Source organism: Ctenopharyngodon idella, chromosome 11, assembly GCF_019924925.1.
Source record: "Ctenopharyngodon idella isolate HZGC_01 chromosome 11, HZGC01, whole genome shotgun sequence".
NCBI classification, from domain to species: Eukaryota; Metazoa; Chordata; class Actinopteri; order Cypriniformes; family Xenocyprididae; genus Ctenopharyngodon; species Ctenopharyngodon idella.
Genome location: NC_067230.1, coordinates 9,525,312 through 9,540,144, shown reverse-complemented (window position 1 = coordinate 9,540,144; position 14,833 = coordinate 9,525,312). Strand labels below are relative to the sequence as shown.

The window sequence follows — 14,833 nt, the reverse complement described above, 5'->3', positions numbered from 1 at the left end:
CCTGCAACCTTTAGCCAAAAAAGCGTTAACAGCTAATGCTAACGTTCCGGCTGTGGCGGTACGCAGGAAAGGAGACCAGAGGCCATTACACGATAGGCTGAGAGGTGCCGCACGTGATTAGCCGTTACGCTTTCTCCAATGGTAAGAGATACAGACCCTCTCATCTCCCTATAATATACAATCTCTGTTTCTAGTATGCCTAGTAAGACCTTGATTAGCTGGTTCAGGTGTGTATAATTAGGGTTGGAGCTAAACTGTGCAGGACAGTGGCCCTCCAGAAGCAGGATTGGACACCACTGCCCTAGCCACTGCCATTTAGAACATTTTAGAAACCGTCTTAGTTTTAATTAGTGGAACAAGGACTAATACCGTGTTTCGCACTCTCTCTACAGAAAACTTGCAAATTACATTTGCCATTGAATCCATTTGTCTTCTAGCCTTAATCTTGTCCCATTTTTCTAGGCTGATCGAGTCAAGTCTTGGCAGTGTGGCTACTAAACTCAACTTTTTCATCCATAACCTGGCCCAAATGAAGTTTGCATCCTCCGAGGAACGTCCCGTTCTATCATTTGCTCCACGTGTCTACACTCTAAAGAGTGACGGTGTCATTCGCAGCCTGTTTGTTTGCAGACACATCAAAACCTTTACTCCAAGCAAAGGCTACGTAAGTCTACTGCATTTAAATTTAGCCCAAATGCATTTAAAGTACATTATAATCATTATTACAGATCTTCATGTTCGCATATTTATGCCTCCATGCAGTCTTATGTTGTAAAAGTGGAGCGGGAAGGTCAACCGGGGTCAACAACTTTAGTCCAGAGGACCTTTGAGGAGTTCCATGAACTTCACAGTAAACTGCAGCTCATCTTCCCTTCCTCAAAACTACCCAGGTACAATATTAAAACCTGAGAAATGTGAATTATATGAAATCAAAAGCTCACTGAATACAGATCGTACACCTTGACCTTAAATGACTTGGAAAACTACTGACTGTAGTGGAAACTAATGCAGGTTTCTGTTATCAGTGGATATGTTTAGTCTGAAATCAGTGATAAGTTATGAAACCAAATGAAAGCTGGTCATTGTACATTTTTTCTCACTACTGCTAGTATCAATGTATTAAGCAATGTAATGTTAAACCAGCCAGTCATTATCACAAAATAAAGCCCCTCAGAGTGGTGTACAGGATGCTGATCACCCCTTTGGGATGTATTTTGTGGTGACATGCCACATGTAGCAGTGCTCTTCAGTTAATTTCACACCCCTCAATGTAATGTTCCCACAGCTTCCCCAGCCGCTTTTTGATTGGTCGGTCTCGAGGGGAGGCCCTAGCAGACCGAAGGAAAGAGGAGCTAAATGGATATGTTTGGCATTTGATCCATGCTGCTCAAGAAGTGGCACAGGTAACCTTTTGTAAATTATAATTATTTATTAATTTTTTTTGGTGTTTTTTTTTTTTTTTTTTTTTTTTTTTTTTTTTTTATATATATAAAGAAGTCTATGCTCACCAAGGCTGCATTTATTTGATTAAAAATACAGCAAAAACAATTTAACAATTTAAAGTAACTTTAGTTTTTTATATTATTTATTGTTGTTATTATTATTATTATTATTATTATTATTATTATTATATATCTATTTTAATAAAATGCCATTTATTCCTGTGATGGCAAAGCTGAATTTTCAGCATCATTACTCCAGTGTCACATGATACTTCAGAAATCATTCTAATATGAAGATTTGATGCTCAAGAAACATTTGTTTAAAAAAGTTTAATTTTCCAAGATTCTTTAAATATACTTTTTTTTTTTTTTTTTTTTTTTTTACTTAAAATTATTTAAAATATAAACACTAAAAATGCCTTTTGATAAATTGAATTCATCCTTGCAGAATCTTACAGATTCCAAACTTTAAAACAGTAGTGCAATTGAAAATAAAAGTGAACTTTTATAATGTTAAATGTATGTTAACATTCACCACCATTATTTTATTTCCTGAATAACAATAATAGTGTATAGAAATGTGGGCAGCTTGCAATAATTAATGTAAGAGGTTTCAGTTTGACTATCATGTTTTTGGAAACCAGCCATGTTCTGTGAAAACCACACATTGTCTGTAAACACTCAACCCACAGGCCTATTGAGGCAAGACGGGCACTGCCAGACCGTGCACTCTTTCACTTTTCATATGTTGTGCTGTACTTTATGGTGCATCTCAAGAATGCAACCAGATTGCATGGCATTCATATTTGTTGCTGTGACTGTATACCTGCTTTTGAGTTAACTGCAGTCAGTAGTAATGTAACCCTCTCTTCTTTCAGTGTGATCTGATCTACACCTTCTTTCACCCTCTACCAAGAGACGAGCGGGCAGGAAGTGTAGGGACTGTTGTAAATGCACTCCATAATAAACCAGCAGGTATATTTATTTGCCAGTTGTCTTATACACTCACACATACACCTTCTTATGAATCACTCTTACACATGCTTTTGTATATGATGGATACAAAGTTCATGCAGTTCAGACTGCTGTCACAGCAAATCATCATGAGTTAGTGTAAAAGAAATGTCTGTTTGGGCCAATCAGCTGCAGGTCATGTGATTGTGACTAAGTGACACACCCAGTGCTAATTCAGAGTCTTATTTTTAACTACTAGTGTAATGTGCCTGCAATCACAAAACTTTAGTCCAATGCACTCTGACACAAGAGATTTTAAAACTGGGGTCCAAGGAAAAATTGTGTGAATTTCATTTTCTACAGACTTAGATTATTTTATTCAGTTGACGGTCTTAGTTTTATATTTGCTCTTAAGCTTTATACATCTAACAGTACTCTTAAAAGAAAAAGACGGACTGTCAATCAAGTAAATTTTTTCCAGATATTATTTTAATCAATATTCTTTTGGATATAATGACTATATTAAAAGGCAATTATTTAATTTTGCGAACAGCAAGTCATCTTTATAATATCTTGCTGTTTGTTCACACAGTGTAAATGGGAGTTTATACATGAAATTTATACTTTATATCTGCCTTTTTATTTTTAGGGAAATAGTTCCTCACAAGGGATCATCTTATTTGCGGGTCTATGGCATCAAACCAGGCTGTTTTTGTTTTTTGTTTTTTTGTTTTTTTTTTTCCTCTCTTTCTCTCTGTGGGGACAGTGACCAAAATGAAATCTGACCCCCCTCTGGTGCCGGGCCTGCACCAAACATTTCGTACATGCTTCCATAGATCAAACCCTAAGAGTTTATCACAACTAGTTAAATATTGAAAGAGTCATCATGAGTAAAAGCTGCTCTGTGGAAGCCATAACATCTGGCGGGTCACCTTATCTGATTTAAGTCTCTACTCAACAGGTTCCAGTCCTGTCAGTCTGAACTCTGGAAATCCAATTAGTTTATTTACTTACACACACACACACACACACACTCTCACTCTCACTCTCACTCTCTCACACACACACACACACACACACACACACACACACACACACACACACTCTCTCACACTCACACACACTAAATCCAGTTCCCCCTCTTTTCCAGATGCGTCCTGGGCTCCTGTGACCGGTACAGTGGCAGGTGAAGTGAAGCTCTCGATTCTGTACAAGAGCGACAAGCTTTTCATTATGGTGATGCACATCAGAGGCTTGGTGAGTGTCTGCCTTTAATCATATGCACATAATGCACATAAAAATGTTGAGTTGTCACTCACCAATGCGTTATGGACCTTTCTTCAGCAACCCTTGCAGGAGGGAACAGATCCTGATCCGTACGTCAAATTGTACCTCCTCCCAGACCCTCAGAAAACTAGCAAAAGGAAGACCAAGGCAGCCCGGCGAACATGCAACCCCACTTACAATGAGATGGTGAGAAAACGTCACTATTAACTACTATAGAGTGTAACAGACGGGTTCCAAAAGTAAAAATCATATTCATTGGGGAAATAAGTTTAGCGATAACTTACATGTGAAATAATATTTCACACGACGTTTCTTATATTGTCACATTCATTTAGGAATTACATGAATCTCACAAATTATACCATATTTTCAATTCAAAATGGCCATATTTAAGGAAAAAAGTCGTTTTCTATCGTAAAAGAGTTGCCAAATATTAAATGTTTTGCTACTTCCATCTTACCTCGCTTTTTCAATGTTAAAATGAATGCTTTGCAGTTCGCACTGGAATTTGCGCTTCAGAAAACCCTGCCTACTTTGATTTGATTGGCCATCTCAATCATTTTGACATTGACAAGCGCTGTTACACTGCTGAGGTGGCTCCGTTCAGTCTTGTACCTTCTTGTACCTTTTGTCCCTTTTTTTTTTTTTTTTTTTTTTTTTTTTTTTTTTTTTTTTTCCAAATTAAAGTTTGTAATGTTGTGATTTACCTTGTATCTGGTTGGTTTGGTTCATGGCTTATACCTCCATAATAAAGACTTTTTAAAAATACCTATGGAAAAAAATTAATTGGAAAAATACTTCTGGAATCAAGGCCACAGAAAAAGTGGGTGGGCACTGTTGTACATTTATTTTTATGAATCCTCCTGAGTGACATCCCTTTGTCTCTATTTCAGCTGGTGTATGATAAGATCCCACGTGGCGATTTGCAGCAGAGAACCATTCACCTGCGGGTACTGAATGAGGGAGCATTCTGGGACAACACCCTGCTGGGTGAAACCATCATCCATTTGAAAGACCTCACCCCGGGCCATCGTAAGGTGGACTGGTACCAGCTTGGCAGTAGAGGCTCCGACATAAACCGCTAGTGCTTGTATGGATGCCCAGAAGTGAAGGATTTCACTTGTGTCCTTCAGTGTGCATGTGTTTGTGTCTGTCTTTGCTTATGGGTCGGGAGTTGGAGATGCCCAGCTGCTCAGAAGGCTGTTTCCCCCAGTGGGGGTTTGTGTTTGTTGATTCTCCTGCCCAGGAGATGTGTAGATTCGGTGATGGAGTGTCATCACTTAATACTGTTCTGGTGGGGTACCGTGCACCATGTGAACTAGACCTCGGATTAAAGCAAGCAGTTCTTGGTAAGACTATGGGACTAAAACCATTTGGTGACACAAGGATTGGCAAAAAGAATATTTAAAGATGAAATTACTTCCATGCACCATATTTTTGGGGGGATTTCTGGAAAATTGCTGTCCATGAAACTTTTTAAAGCCCCATTTTGTCTTCAGAATGCTAATGGAAATTTTAAGTTATTTTCTTTTTAAGATGTTTCTCTATTGCGGCTCTATTTTGAGCTACAGTATGTTGTGTCTTGTGACATTAGTTGTCTCTTTGTATCAGATTTTGCAGATTTACCTAAAGATTAATAGTTAGGGCTGCTTTTGTACTGTAAAGTTGGGTAAATTTTTTTTTTTTTTTTTTTTTTTTTTTTTTTTTACATTGCCTGATCATGAAAAAGGGAAGAACACTTGATGGTCTTTGGCTTGAAACCGTGGAATTAACTTGCTTCATATAACCACTGCAGTGGAAATGACACACACAGAACAGAGTGAATGTAGATTTTTGATCATGTAAAATAGGTGGGTGCATAAAAACAAAAACATGAATTGCATGTACAGTATATTGAACAACAGAGACAAACCCTGAGAAATATGGATAATTTCTTTACATAAACCTCTAACATTTTGTTTCTTTCTGAAATGATGGCACATTTTATACAGAAAAGGCTTTCAAAGGGACTTGACTTTAGAGTCAATGATTTTTGCCTTGATGATATATAAACAACCTACACAAGGAAATTTCTATTTGAAAATAGTTGATTTGCATGCTGTAAAATTTGCTACTGGATAAATATTGCATTTTTGCATTTGTTTGTCAAGTACATTGACCTCGTATTTTTCCAAGTTTTATTGGTTAATTTATTTTATTATTTTTTTATTTTATTTTTTTTTCAAAGGGGGAGTGAAATTAAAGCTTTAGACTGTGGTTCTGTCAGTATTTTAATTTCTCCTTTTTATGTAAAACTGCATGTAAATTAAATGCTAAATATACCACAGTAGTTTTTTCCCCCTGGGAAACTTATGCTTAAATATTTTGCATTCCGATTTGCTTTATTTTGCACTGTTTGATTTTGAGTAGAAATACCTTATGGCTCACAGTAAGGTTGGAATAGAAAAATTAAGTAATTGGAAGTTCCTTAAATTGTTTAATCCAATTGGCATTGATATTTAGTGTGTGTAAAATAATAAAATAGGAAAACTATAATGTTTTTGAGCAAAATGCATAATGATAGGACCTGTTTTCAATCTTTATTGAATTCATATCCTTTAAATCAATAACTTAGAAGTTGAAAGTGAAACCCTGTATGTCGAGGTGCTCTAACAATCCAGTAGCCTTAAGCAAACTTAGATATGATTATCCAGGTCAAAGTAGTCCCTGTTGTTCCATAGCTTTTTCTAACCAGACAAACCAGCTCAATTTTCGATATCAAGTACTTTTTTTTTTTTTTTTTTTTTTTTTTTTTTTAATAAAGTATTGAACTTTCTTTCAAACGACGAATGATTATGTGTGTGTTTTTTCCAAAGGGCACTGCTGTGTGATGTTTAACCTAATGGGAAATGATTGTATGATTGCATGCCAACTCTTATGGGAAAACTGAGTGTTTTAGAAAATCGTTTTTGTTGTGAATGTGCAGAAAAGTTTGGGTTTAAAGGTATAGAACTTTTATAACATCTGTGATCCTTATTTTAATAACTAAAGAGAATGTGCGAGTAAAATCAACAGGGTTGGCATATGTAAATGCTGAGAATCTAATTTTGATGTGATTTATGGATTATAAATGGGCTTTATTCCTTTTTTTTTTTTTTTTTTTTTTTTTTTTTTTTTCCATTTCAAGAAAAGATTTGTTTTCTCTTCTAATTTCAAACCATGTTTTTAAACTTTATTTGCACTTAATAAATGCACAAGGAAACCGATTTGAATACTGTGTGTTTCTTGCCTTGGCTACCAGTTTGCCTTTGTTGGGCCAAATAAACCTCTACAAAGATGGTGCAATGATCAATGTTAAATGATGAAACTTGTGCAAGTCTTGTATAGATGCACATTCACACTGATTCCATGTTGAATCTCAGTTGGGCACGACTGACCACAACAATCCGCTTTACTGAGACACCAGTGACTTTCCCATATGCTGTTTTGTCTGTCATCACACTGAGGTAAGGATTACATCAGACTCAGGTTTATCATAAAGGCTTTAATTGCCTATCTGAACAGTCTATGTTCTTCCACATTACTCATTGTTCTAATACTCCTCCAGAGAATTCTGATGACATTTCTCATGTATCCATGTTAATGTAACAATTTACATCATTCCACTGAGAATAAATTTAATTAGGACAACCAGGGAATAAAATTCATCTCTCTTTCACATCAAATAGATAGGTAAATAGAGTACAGACCTATAAATTAGACCAGAGTTGGGTGTTTCTTGTTTTGTTTTGTTTTCCCTTGCACCCCAGGATTGCTGTTACCAGAGAGCAGGGAATGGAAAACTCTTGCGATATTGCTTTAATAAAGACTGGCCTATGTGTCCACATATTGATATTTAGTGAAAATCAAAAAAGAAGAAGAAATATGCTTTTATCATATGGCATCTGCAGTCAATTCCTCATGAAGCATTAGTTCTATGCCTGAGGGATTCTGCACAGGGAAGTTTTCCAAAAACAAGCCAAGGCACTAATGGATCTGTCAAATTCATGCTGAAAGTCTCACTGGACTTAGACTAGATTGGTCACAACTACTAGAAGCAGGAATAGAGCGTCGCGTTAAAGATTTAGAAGATCATGAGGGATTTATGCATTGCCCGTGCATTGCGTGACATGCACTGAACATCTTATATAACACACGTATCAATTTACCACGTGAGATCGGAATTTTACCACGGTCCCTAAGCGCGCGCTAGTGCTACTGAAATTTAGAGACGCTCCCTTACAGCTTTTCTGATGAAATCTCTCTTTAGCTCCGCGGCTAGCGAGCACAACGGCAACGGCGACGTCAACGAGTCTGAATACCAAGTATTTCTATTTAAAACGTATTAAAAGTGAAACTACTTTTTTGTAACTTCAAGGAGATTGCTTTGACTCGATTTTGACGGTACAGCCGTTTTTTTCTCCTTCAACTTACAGTATTTTTTTCCGAAAAACGCGGCAGCTGGGCTCGATTGAGGAGGTGACAGAAGACTGACAGTTGAAGAACCGACGCACGCTTCCACTCAAACGTCAAAATGGCTTTTGTTTCAAGCTTTCCTTTGGAGTATACCAGACTATCTTACTCTTACACCACCTCAAAATGCCTTTCCTTGCCTTCTGCTGTTTCTACAGTCCCTTCAAACCGAAATAATTGGTGTTATTTTCCTCAGGACAGCACGGTTGGCGTTAACACTGCGGTCAATATGGACGCTAAAGCTATTCGCGCGAGCCGGCTCGGACTCAGCACAGTCTAAACGGCATGGACTCTTCATTTACCCCGGAGAATATTTATCAGTACTCATGGATGGTGTTAAGGGCTGAAAGGAATGAGAAAACTGAGCGTTTTAGTTTTTTGTAGCTAACATTTAGCCATACATTAAAGCTTGGTACTAGCTGCGTTAGCCAGCTAAGCCTTATAAGGCCATATCTAGGTTGCATTAGAAACTGTTCTATATATTATTAACATTCAGAGACATTTAAACTTGACGTTCTAAACCGGAGCACTTTTATGCAAATAAAGTCTAAACAGTGTGTTTAACGAGCCACTTCTAAAGGAAGTAACTTGTTAGTTTGTTTCATTTTCGTTAAGCTTGTGTAGTTCAGCGCATTTCATATTTTTCAGAAGTATGAGCACACATCGACACTTTTCTCAAGGGGACACGCGGTCCGCGCGTGACAGTGACGAACGCACTGACAGCTCGTGGATAAACGTGTTCTCTCTGGTCTCCAGGCCTGCGTGGTCTCTCCTGCAGAGATATTTCCCAGGAAGAACCCAGACTGCATTTGGAATGAATTCAAATCTAGATATCGGAAACTCTCTGGCCCCTCTGAAAGTTGCATACCTCCACTGCCAGCATGAAAACGTGGCGCATGCGTCTTCCGGAGATCCGGGGACCCTTGCCTGGTTCACGCACGATTCGTTGAGCGAACTGGGAATTCAGAACACCTCCCAGAAAGATTTCAACCTTCAAAAGCAGGCATCGGTCGGATACCTCGGAACGGCGAGAAACTTTCTCAGCCAGGCGTTAACGAGCACGCAGGAAAAAAGGCGCGCGGGAGGCGAGCGCGCAAAACCAGAAAGCGGATGCGATTTGTGCCCGGATACGGCGTCCGTGCGATCCACTAACAGCTGGTGGTGGAGTGGATTTTGGGAGGCCGACGACAGACCTCAAAACTCGCTGCTTAATGTAGCACAAAGCATAAAAGAGACTGATACGTGCTGGCAGCATTGTGGAGAACATCACAGTGTCGGCTATTGTCAAAGCCGCTCGCCAGCGGGCGTTGCTATGACGACCGAACTGTGTGTACGTAGCCATGATGGACGATCAATGCACAACGAAAGCACTGGACCCTTGTGCTCCAAAGAGCTAACCCACAATGCAAGCCTGCACGTGCCCAAACCAGAATCCCTGCCCAACTCATACCAGCTTCCACTAGATGTCAAGCAGCAACTACTAGTTTGTAGTAGAGCCTATAATGAGGTGGCAGTTCTGACCCCTGACCAAGATAATGGCTACTCCAGCTTGGAGGAAGAACACTCAAATAGTAAACTTCAGATGAAGCTGCTTTCCAAAGAACAGGAGGTGTCGGAAACAGCCGAAGACAACCCATCTCGGAGTAACACTACAGAGAGTGAATTTTATAGTGAACCTGTCGTTTGTGAGGAAGAAATTAAGGAAAGAGAAAAAGAGGACACTGAGAAGACCACAAAAACAGTTTCAGCTGCTGAAAACGGGTCATTTTTGGCCACGCCTCAATGTCAAAACAAGGTCATTGCTTACATCATGGGAAGCCCTTGTAGTGGTGAATCTGAATCGGAGGATGATGGCGATTGGGACAGTAATGACGATGATGGCTTTGACAGTGAAGGCTCATCCCACTTCTCAGAGTCTGAGGACCTGGATGACAGCGACGATGAATCTGAGGAAGACTCAGATGGAGAGGCCGACTTTGAGACTGAGAGGCTGTGGAATTCTCTGTGCCAAAACGGGGATCCTTATAACCCAAGGAACTTCACAGCTCCTATAAAGACAGCCTCCAAGCCAAGCCCTGCGACTACAGACACCTTGGTCTCAGAGTCTCCACCAACACATATGTCCTCCCAGCGTTCGCCGCCTCCATCGTCTCCCTCGCTCTCAGAGAACGAGTCCGGCGAAGATGCCTGTGAGATGGATGAGGAAGATAATCAGAGACTGTGGAACTCTTTTAGCTGCTCAGCAGACCCCTACAGCCTCCTCAACTTCCAGGCCCCCATACAGACTCAGAAAACCCCTAAAGGGTGCCGTAAGGAGAAAGCGCCTGGAACGCCACGCTATAGGAGAGAGGAGGCTGAGGAGAGGCTGGACAGTGGATTCTCAGAGATTTCCCCTGTGCCATGCTCAAGCAGTGCCACGGCTGTTCAGCTGAGGAAGGTTTGTATAACATTGACCACTAATTATTATCACATTTCAGTCTGAAAGTACTTATATAATTATCTTTCTGAACATTCTGTTTGCTTACAAAGTGTGAGGTGGCGTGGTTGGCTTAAGAACACCTTCCTATTATGTCTGGAATGAAAGAATGAATCAGATGGAGACAATAACTCCTTTGACTCATGCAGTTGTTGTTAGAGTAGTTTTGCTGCAGGTTTGTGTGTAGTCATAGGCTGTTCATCCACTTTAAGTTCACCAAAATGTTTAAAATCATTACACATGCTTCTTCAAATCATGGTAAGTTAATTTTAGGTGTTTGAGAAAGCAATTTCCTTAGGAAAGTTAATTTAAAACAGCCAACATGCCCTTTTTAATATCTAACATAGTTGTTTTAGATAAGATAAAACTTTATTGACCCCCTGGCAGGAAATTGAGGTGCTTGCAGCAATGGTACAAGGGACTTAAATACTGGTAGTCAAAAGAAAGTGATAAAACTTTACAAGGTTCAGTTAGTTGACAAGTTAATGCATTAGGTATCATGATTTTTTTTTTTTTTTTTTTTTTTTTTTTTTTTATTTATTAATCTAGGTTAATATTGATTTCTAGGTTTTTGAAAGAAGTCTCATGCTCAGCATGGCTGCATTTATTTGATCAAAAATACACAAAAAAGGTTTTGAAATATTAGTACAATTTAAAATAACTGTTTCTATTTTAATATATTTAGAAATATTATTTATTCCTGTGATGGCAAACTTTAATTTTCAGCATCATTACTCCAGTCTTCAGCATCACATGATCCTTTAGAAATCATTCTAATATGCTGATTTAGTGCTCAATAAACATTTCTTATTATTATCAATGTTTTTGTGGAAACTGTTTTAACAATGTAAACAGTGTAGTTTTTTTATAATTGTAATAATATTTCAGAATATTATTGTTTTTACTGTATTTTTGATTCAATAAATGCAGCTGTGGTAAGCATAAGATACTTATTTCAAAAACATGAAACAATCTTACTGACCCTAAACTTTTGAATGGTAGTGTATATGTGTTAATAATTTTATTAATCAAAAGTTACAGTAAAGTCTTTAACATTGTTAGAAAAGATTCCTATTTCAAATAAATGCTGTTCTTTTGAACTTATTCATCAAATTATCCTAAAAGAATGTATCAAGAATATTAAGCAGCACAACTGTTTTTAGCATTGATAGTAATAAGAAATGTTTCTTGAGCAGCAAATCAGCATGTTAGAATGATTTCTGAAGGATCATGTGGCACTGAACACTGGAGTAATGATGCTGAAAAATTAGCTTTTCCATCACATAGTATATTAAAATACATTAAAGTAGAAAACAGTTATTTTAAATTGTAATAATATTTAACATATTACTATTTGTACAAATAAATGCAGCCTTAGTGAGCACAGGACATTTATTCCAAAAACATCTTTCAGACCCCAAGCTTCTGAATGGTAATGTACATTACATGATTGATTTAACATTTTTATTAAAAATTTCAACATGAACAATAACATTTTATACATTAACATTAACCTGAAATAATACATATCGAAATTGTTGCCCATTGTTATTTCTTGACACCTGATGCATTAACCAATATTTATGAATTGAATGAAGCTTATTATAGTTTTGCCAAGAAAGATGAACAATTGAATAATAGTAAAATAAGAATAAAGTCAGAGAATACAGGATGAATTGTGCCGTTCATATATTCAGAATAATGATTAATGCCCTCATCGGATAAACAATAGGGTATTTATGTGCATGATGATAATCTTTTATTGTATATGACGAATGGTAGCAACACTTAATCCTCTTTCACGCCATCATTCTGCCTTATTTCCATTCTTTTACAATATGGCAACATAGGCCAGCTTGAGAAAATGATGTAAAGCCATGCAATATCATTTTTTACTTTTTTTCCCCCCTCCCCTGTCTGTGATGATCTGATGCAATGGTTCCATTTTGCTGTCTCCAGGGAGACTGAGTTCGTGTTCTGCCCATTACTCATTATCACTTTATAGCATACTGCATTTCATGACTCTGTCATCACACTAGTTAAGAGTCATTAGCTTTGGACTGAGGGTGATGGCACTCCCAACCACTCAGATGCATTATATCTCAATTCTCAACAATTTAAGCGAAATCTCATGTTACTTAGCAACAGTGAAGGGGTGAGTCTGAAAAAGGAGCAGAAATAAGAGCATTGGGTCTAAATACATTGTCAAAAATTTCCTTTAGTTTATTAGTTACCGTCGCTCATTCGATTGCTTTCAAGAATGTAGACAATGCTTATCATGGGATGCCTGGTTTTAATGGCACAGAATGCTCCACTTATATAATATATAACAACTTGTTGAACAATAGATGAAATTTGATTATACTGTGTTTTTGTTTCTTTCTTGCACAGGTGACATTTATGGAAGAGGTCGAGGAGTTCTATGCCAGCAGCGATGAGGACCGCCATGGCCCCTGGGAGGAAATCGCCCGGGACCGCTGTCGTTTTCAGCGCCGTGTTCAGGAAGTTGAAGAGACTATCAGCTACTGCCTTTCTCCAACTTTCCGCCTGGACATTTTTCAAAGACTCTACAGTACTAGCTAATCAAAAGCCTTGTTTGTTTTTTGACAGTGTAAACAATGAATAAGAAATAATATATATATATATATATCAATAGTTTATTTCAGGGCATCCGGAGGCCCTTAAATGTTCAAAGGGCTCACAAGTCACAAATCCAAGCGGAACTCCGTGGTTCCTGCCAGGGAAAGTCACCTCACTCGAGTCATGCTGAAATGTTTTGTGCTGAGTGTCGTGTGGATTTTGGAAATATGCATTTTGTTTTGGTTTTTCTTTCCCACAAGTCACACTGTCCTTTCTAGCCATTAATACAATAGTTTAATTTTAAAGAGAAAAACAGGAACTACATATGTCATGTCTGTTTAATCGCAGGATTCCCCCTAAAAGTTTCAAAATAACTATTTTATCTACTTCAGAGTTTTTCTCATGCCTATTGGAAAGCTGATTTAATGATTTATTTGACTTGGTTTAGTGATGCACGAACAATACACATAAGTGCACTAACTTCACCTCATTAAGCAACACTAAATTGACGTTCATCTTTCTATTAGAACTGTATTAGTGCAAAAGTATTCTTGAGGGAACGAGATGTGTTAGCTCTCCAATCCCTGTTGTTTTCATCTCGCAGGCCTTCTTACAAACCCCTCGTGTTGTAACCTCAAAGCCAAAGATAACGTTCTTCTGCTCTGCAAAGGATCATTAAGCCAGGCCTCAGTATTTGATGCTACAGGGGCACACCGGGTGAACCATCCCCCAGAGTAATCGCACTTACTACCCACATTAAACCTAGTGGTATTTTGCTGGAGATGAGCAATGCTTATGTCAGTGTCTGTTCCTGTGTTAAGAGTGAAGATATATGGACGTGGGCCTTAGTGCAATGTATTTGCATGATCCTAAATGGAAAGATGTTCTTTTCCCTATCTCTATTTATTGGACACCACCATTTTACTTAATCTGTGGAAATCACTGTCGTGTAACGGGGTTTTTCTCTGTGCTTTGAACTGTGGCAGCTGTGACTAACGTTGTGAAATCTTGACTAAAGGTGAAATGCAGGGACAAAATGCATGGTTTTGATCTGAACTATAATATGCTTGATGTTGAAGCATAAAGGTAATTTGTTAATCAGTATAATTAACAAAAGCATTTTATTTTTGTAATACATTTTAGCATTTAAGCATCTGTTATGGGATTTGTGACAAAAGACTAGTCATAATTAACAATCAATAAAAAGTAATGCAGGCAAATTGACTGTTGTGTACTGTTGGTTTTATGCTGTACATTTTATTTATTTATTGCACTAGACTGCATCATATCACATTCAAACTTTGGTATACCTTGGCATGATCTGTCTATTTTCAAAGAGGTAACACAGAAAGCAAGATGTTATGTGGAAGATTTCTTTCTCTCTCATGCTTATACACACACACACTTAAAGGGTTAATTCACCCAAAAATTAAAATGCTGTCATTAATTACTCACCCTCATGTTGTTCCAAACCTGTAAGACCTTCATTCATCTTTGGAACACAAATTAAGATATTTTTGATGAAATCCGAGAGCTCTCTGACCCCTCCATAGACAGCAATTTAATTACCACTTTCAAGGCCCAGAAAGGTAGTAAAATACAT

The 14,833-nt window shown here is 37.9% G+C and overlaps 2 protein-coding genes and 1 long non-coding RNA gene across 5 annotated transcripts in view; 2 read left to right on the top strand and 1 right to left on the bottom strand.

Moving 5' to 3' along the window:
• The window catches only part of pik3c2b (phosphatidylinositol-4-phosphate 3-kinase, catalytic subunit type 2 beta), a 48,017-nt gene extending 39,887 nt beyond the window's left edge, over positions 1–8,130 (top strand). For 2 of the 3 annotated variants that reach the window (XM_051913293.1, XM_051913294.1), the window contains exons 27-33: positions 463–664; positions 763–890; positions 1,286–1,403; positions 2,321–2,417; positions 3,547–3,653; positions 3,741–3,869; positions 4,577–8,130. In XM_051913293.1, coding sequence (XP_051769253.1) covers positions 463–664; positions 763–890; positions 1,286–1,403; positions 2,321–2,417; positions 3,547–3,653; positions 3,741–3,869; positions 4,577–4,768 — 973 coding nt within the window. In that variant the 3' untranslated portion in view covers positions 4,769–8,130. Of the gene's footprint in view, positions 1–462; positions 665–762; positions 891–1,285; positions 1,404–2,320; positions 2,418–3,045; positions 3,457–3,546; positions 3,654–3,740; positions 3,870–4,576 lie in introns of those variants that run through there. The other variant, XM_051913295.1, reaches the window with a different exon arrangement.
• Positions 6,449–9,057, bottom strand: LOC127522926 (uncharacterized). Its single transcript, XR_007932773.1, has 2 exons — positions 8,911–9,057; positions 6,449–8,843 (listed from the first exon to the last, which is right to left on the bottom strand). It is a non-coding gene; the product is annotated as an uncharacterized LOC127522926 (long non-coding RNA).
• On the top strand, positions 8,827–14,454 carry LOC127522925 (protein phosphatase 1 regulatory subunit 15B). Its single transcript, XM_051913297.1, has 2 exons — positions 8,827–10,611; positions 13,042–14,454. The coding sequence occupies exons 1-2, from the start codon at positions 8,827–8,829 to the stop codon at positions 13,231–13,233; spliced, it is 1,977 nt and encodes a 658-aa protein (XP_051769257.1). The 3' UTR covers positions 13,234–14,454.
• The last annotated feature ends 379 nt before the right edge of the window (positions 14,455–14,833 follow it).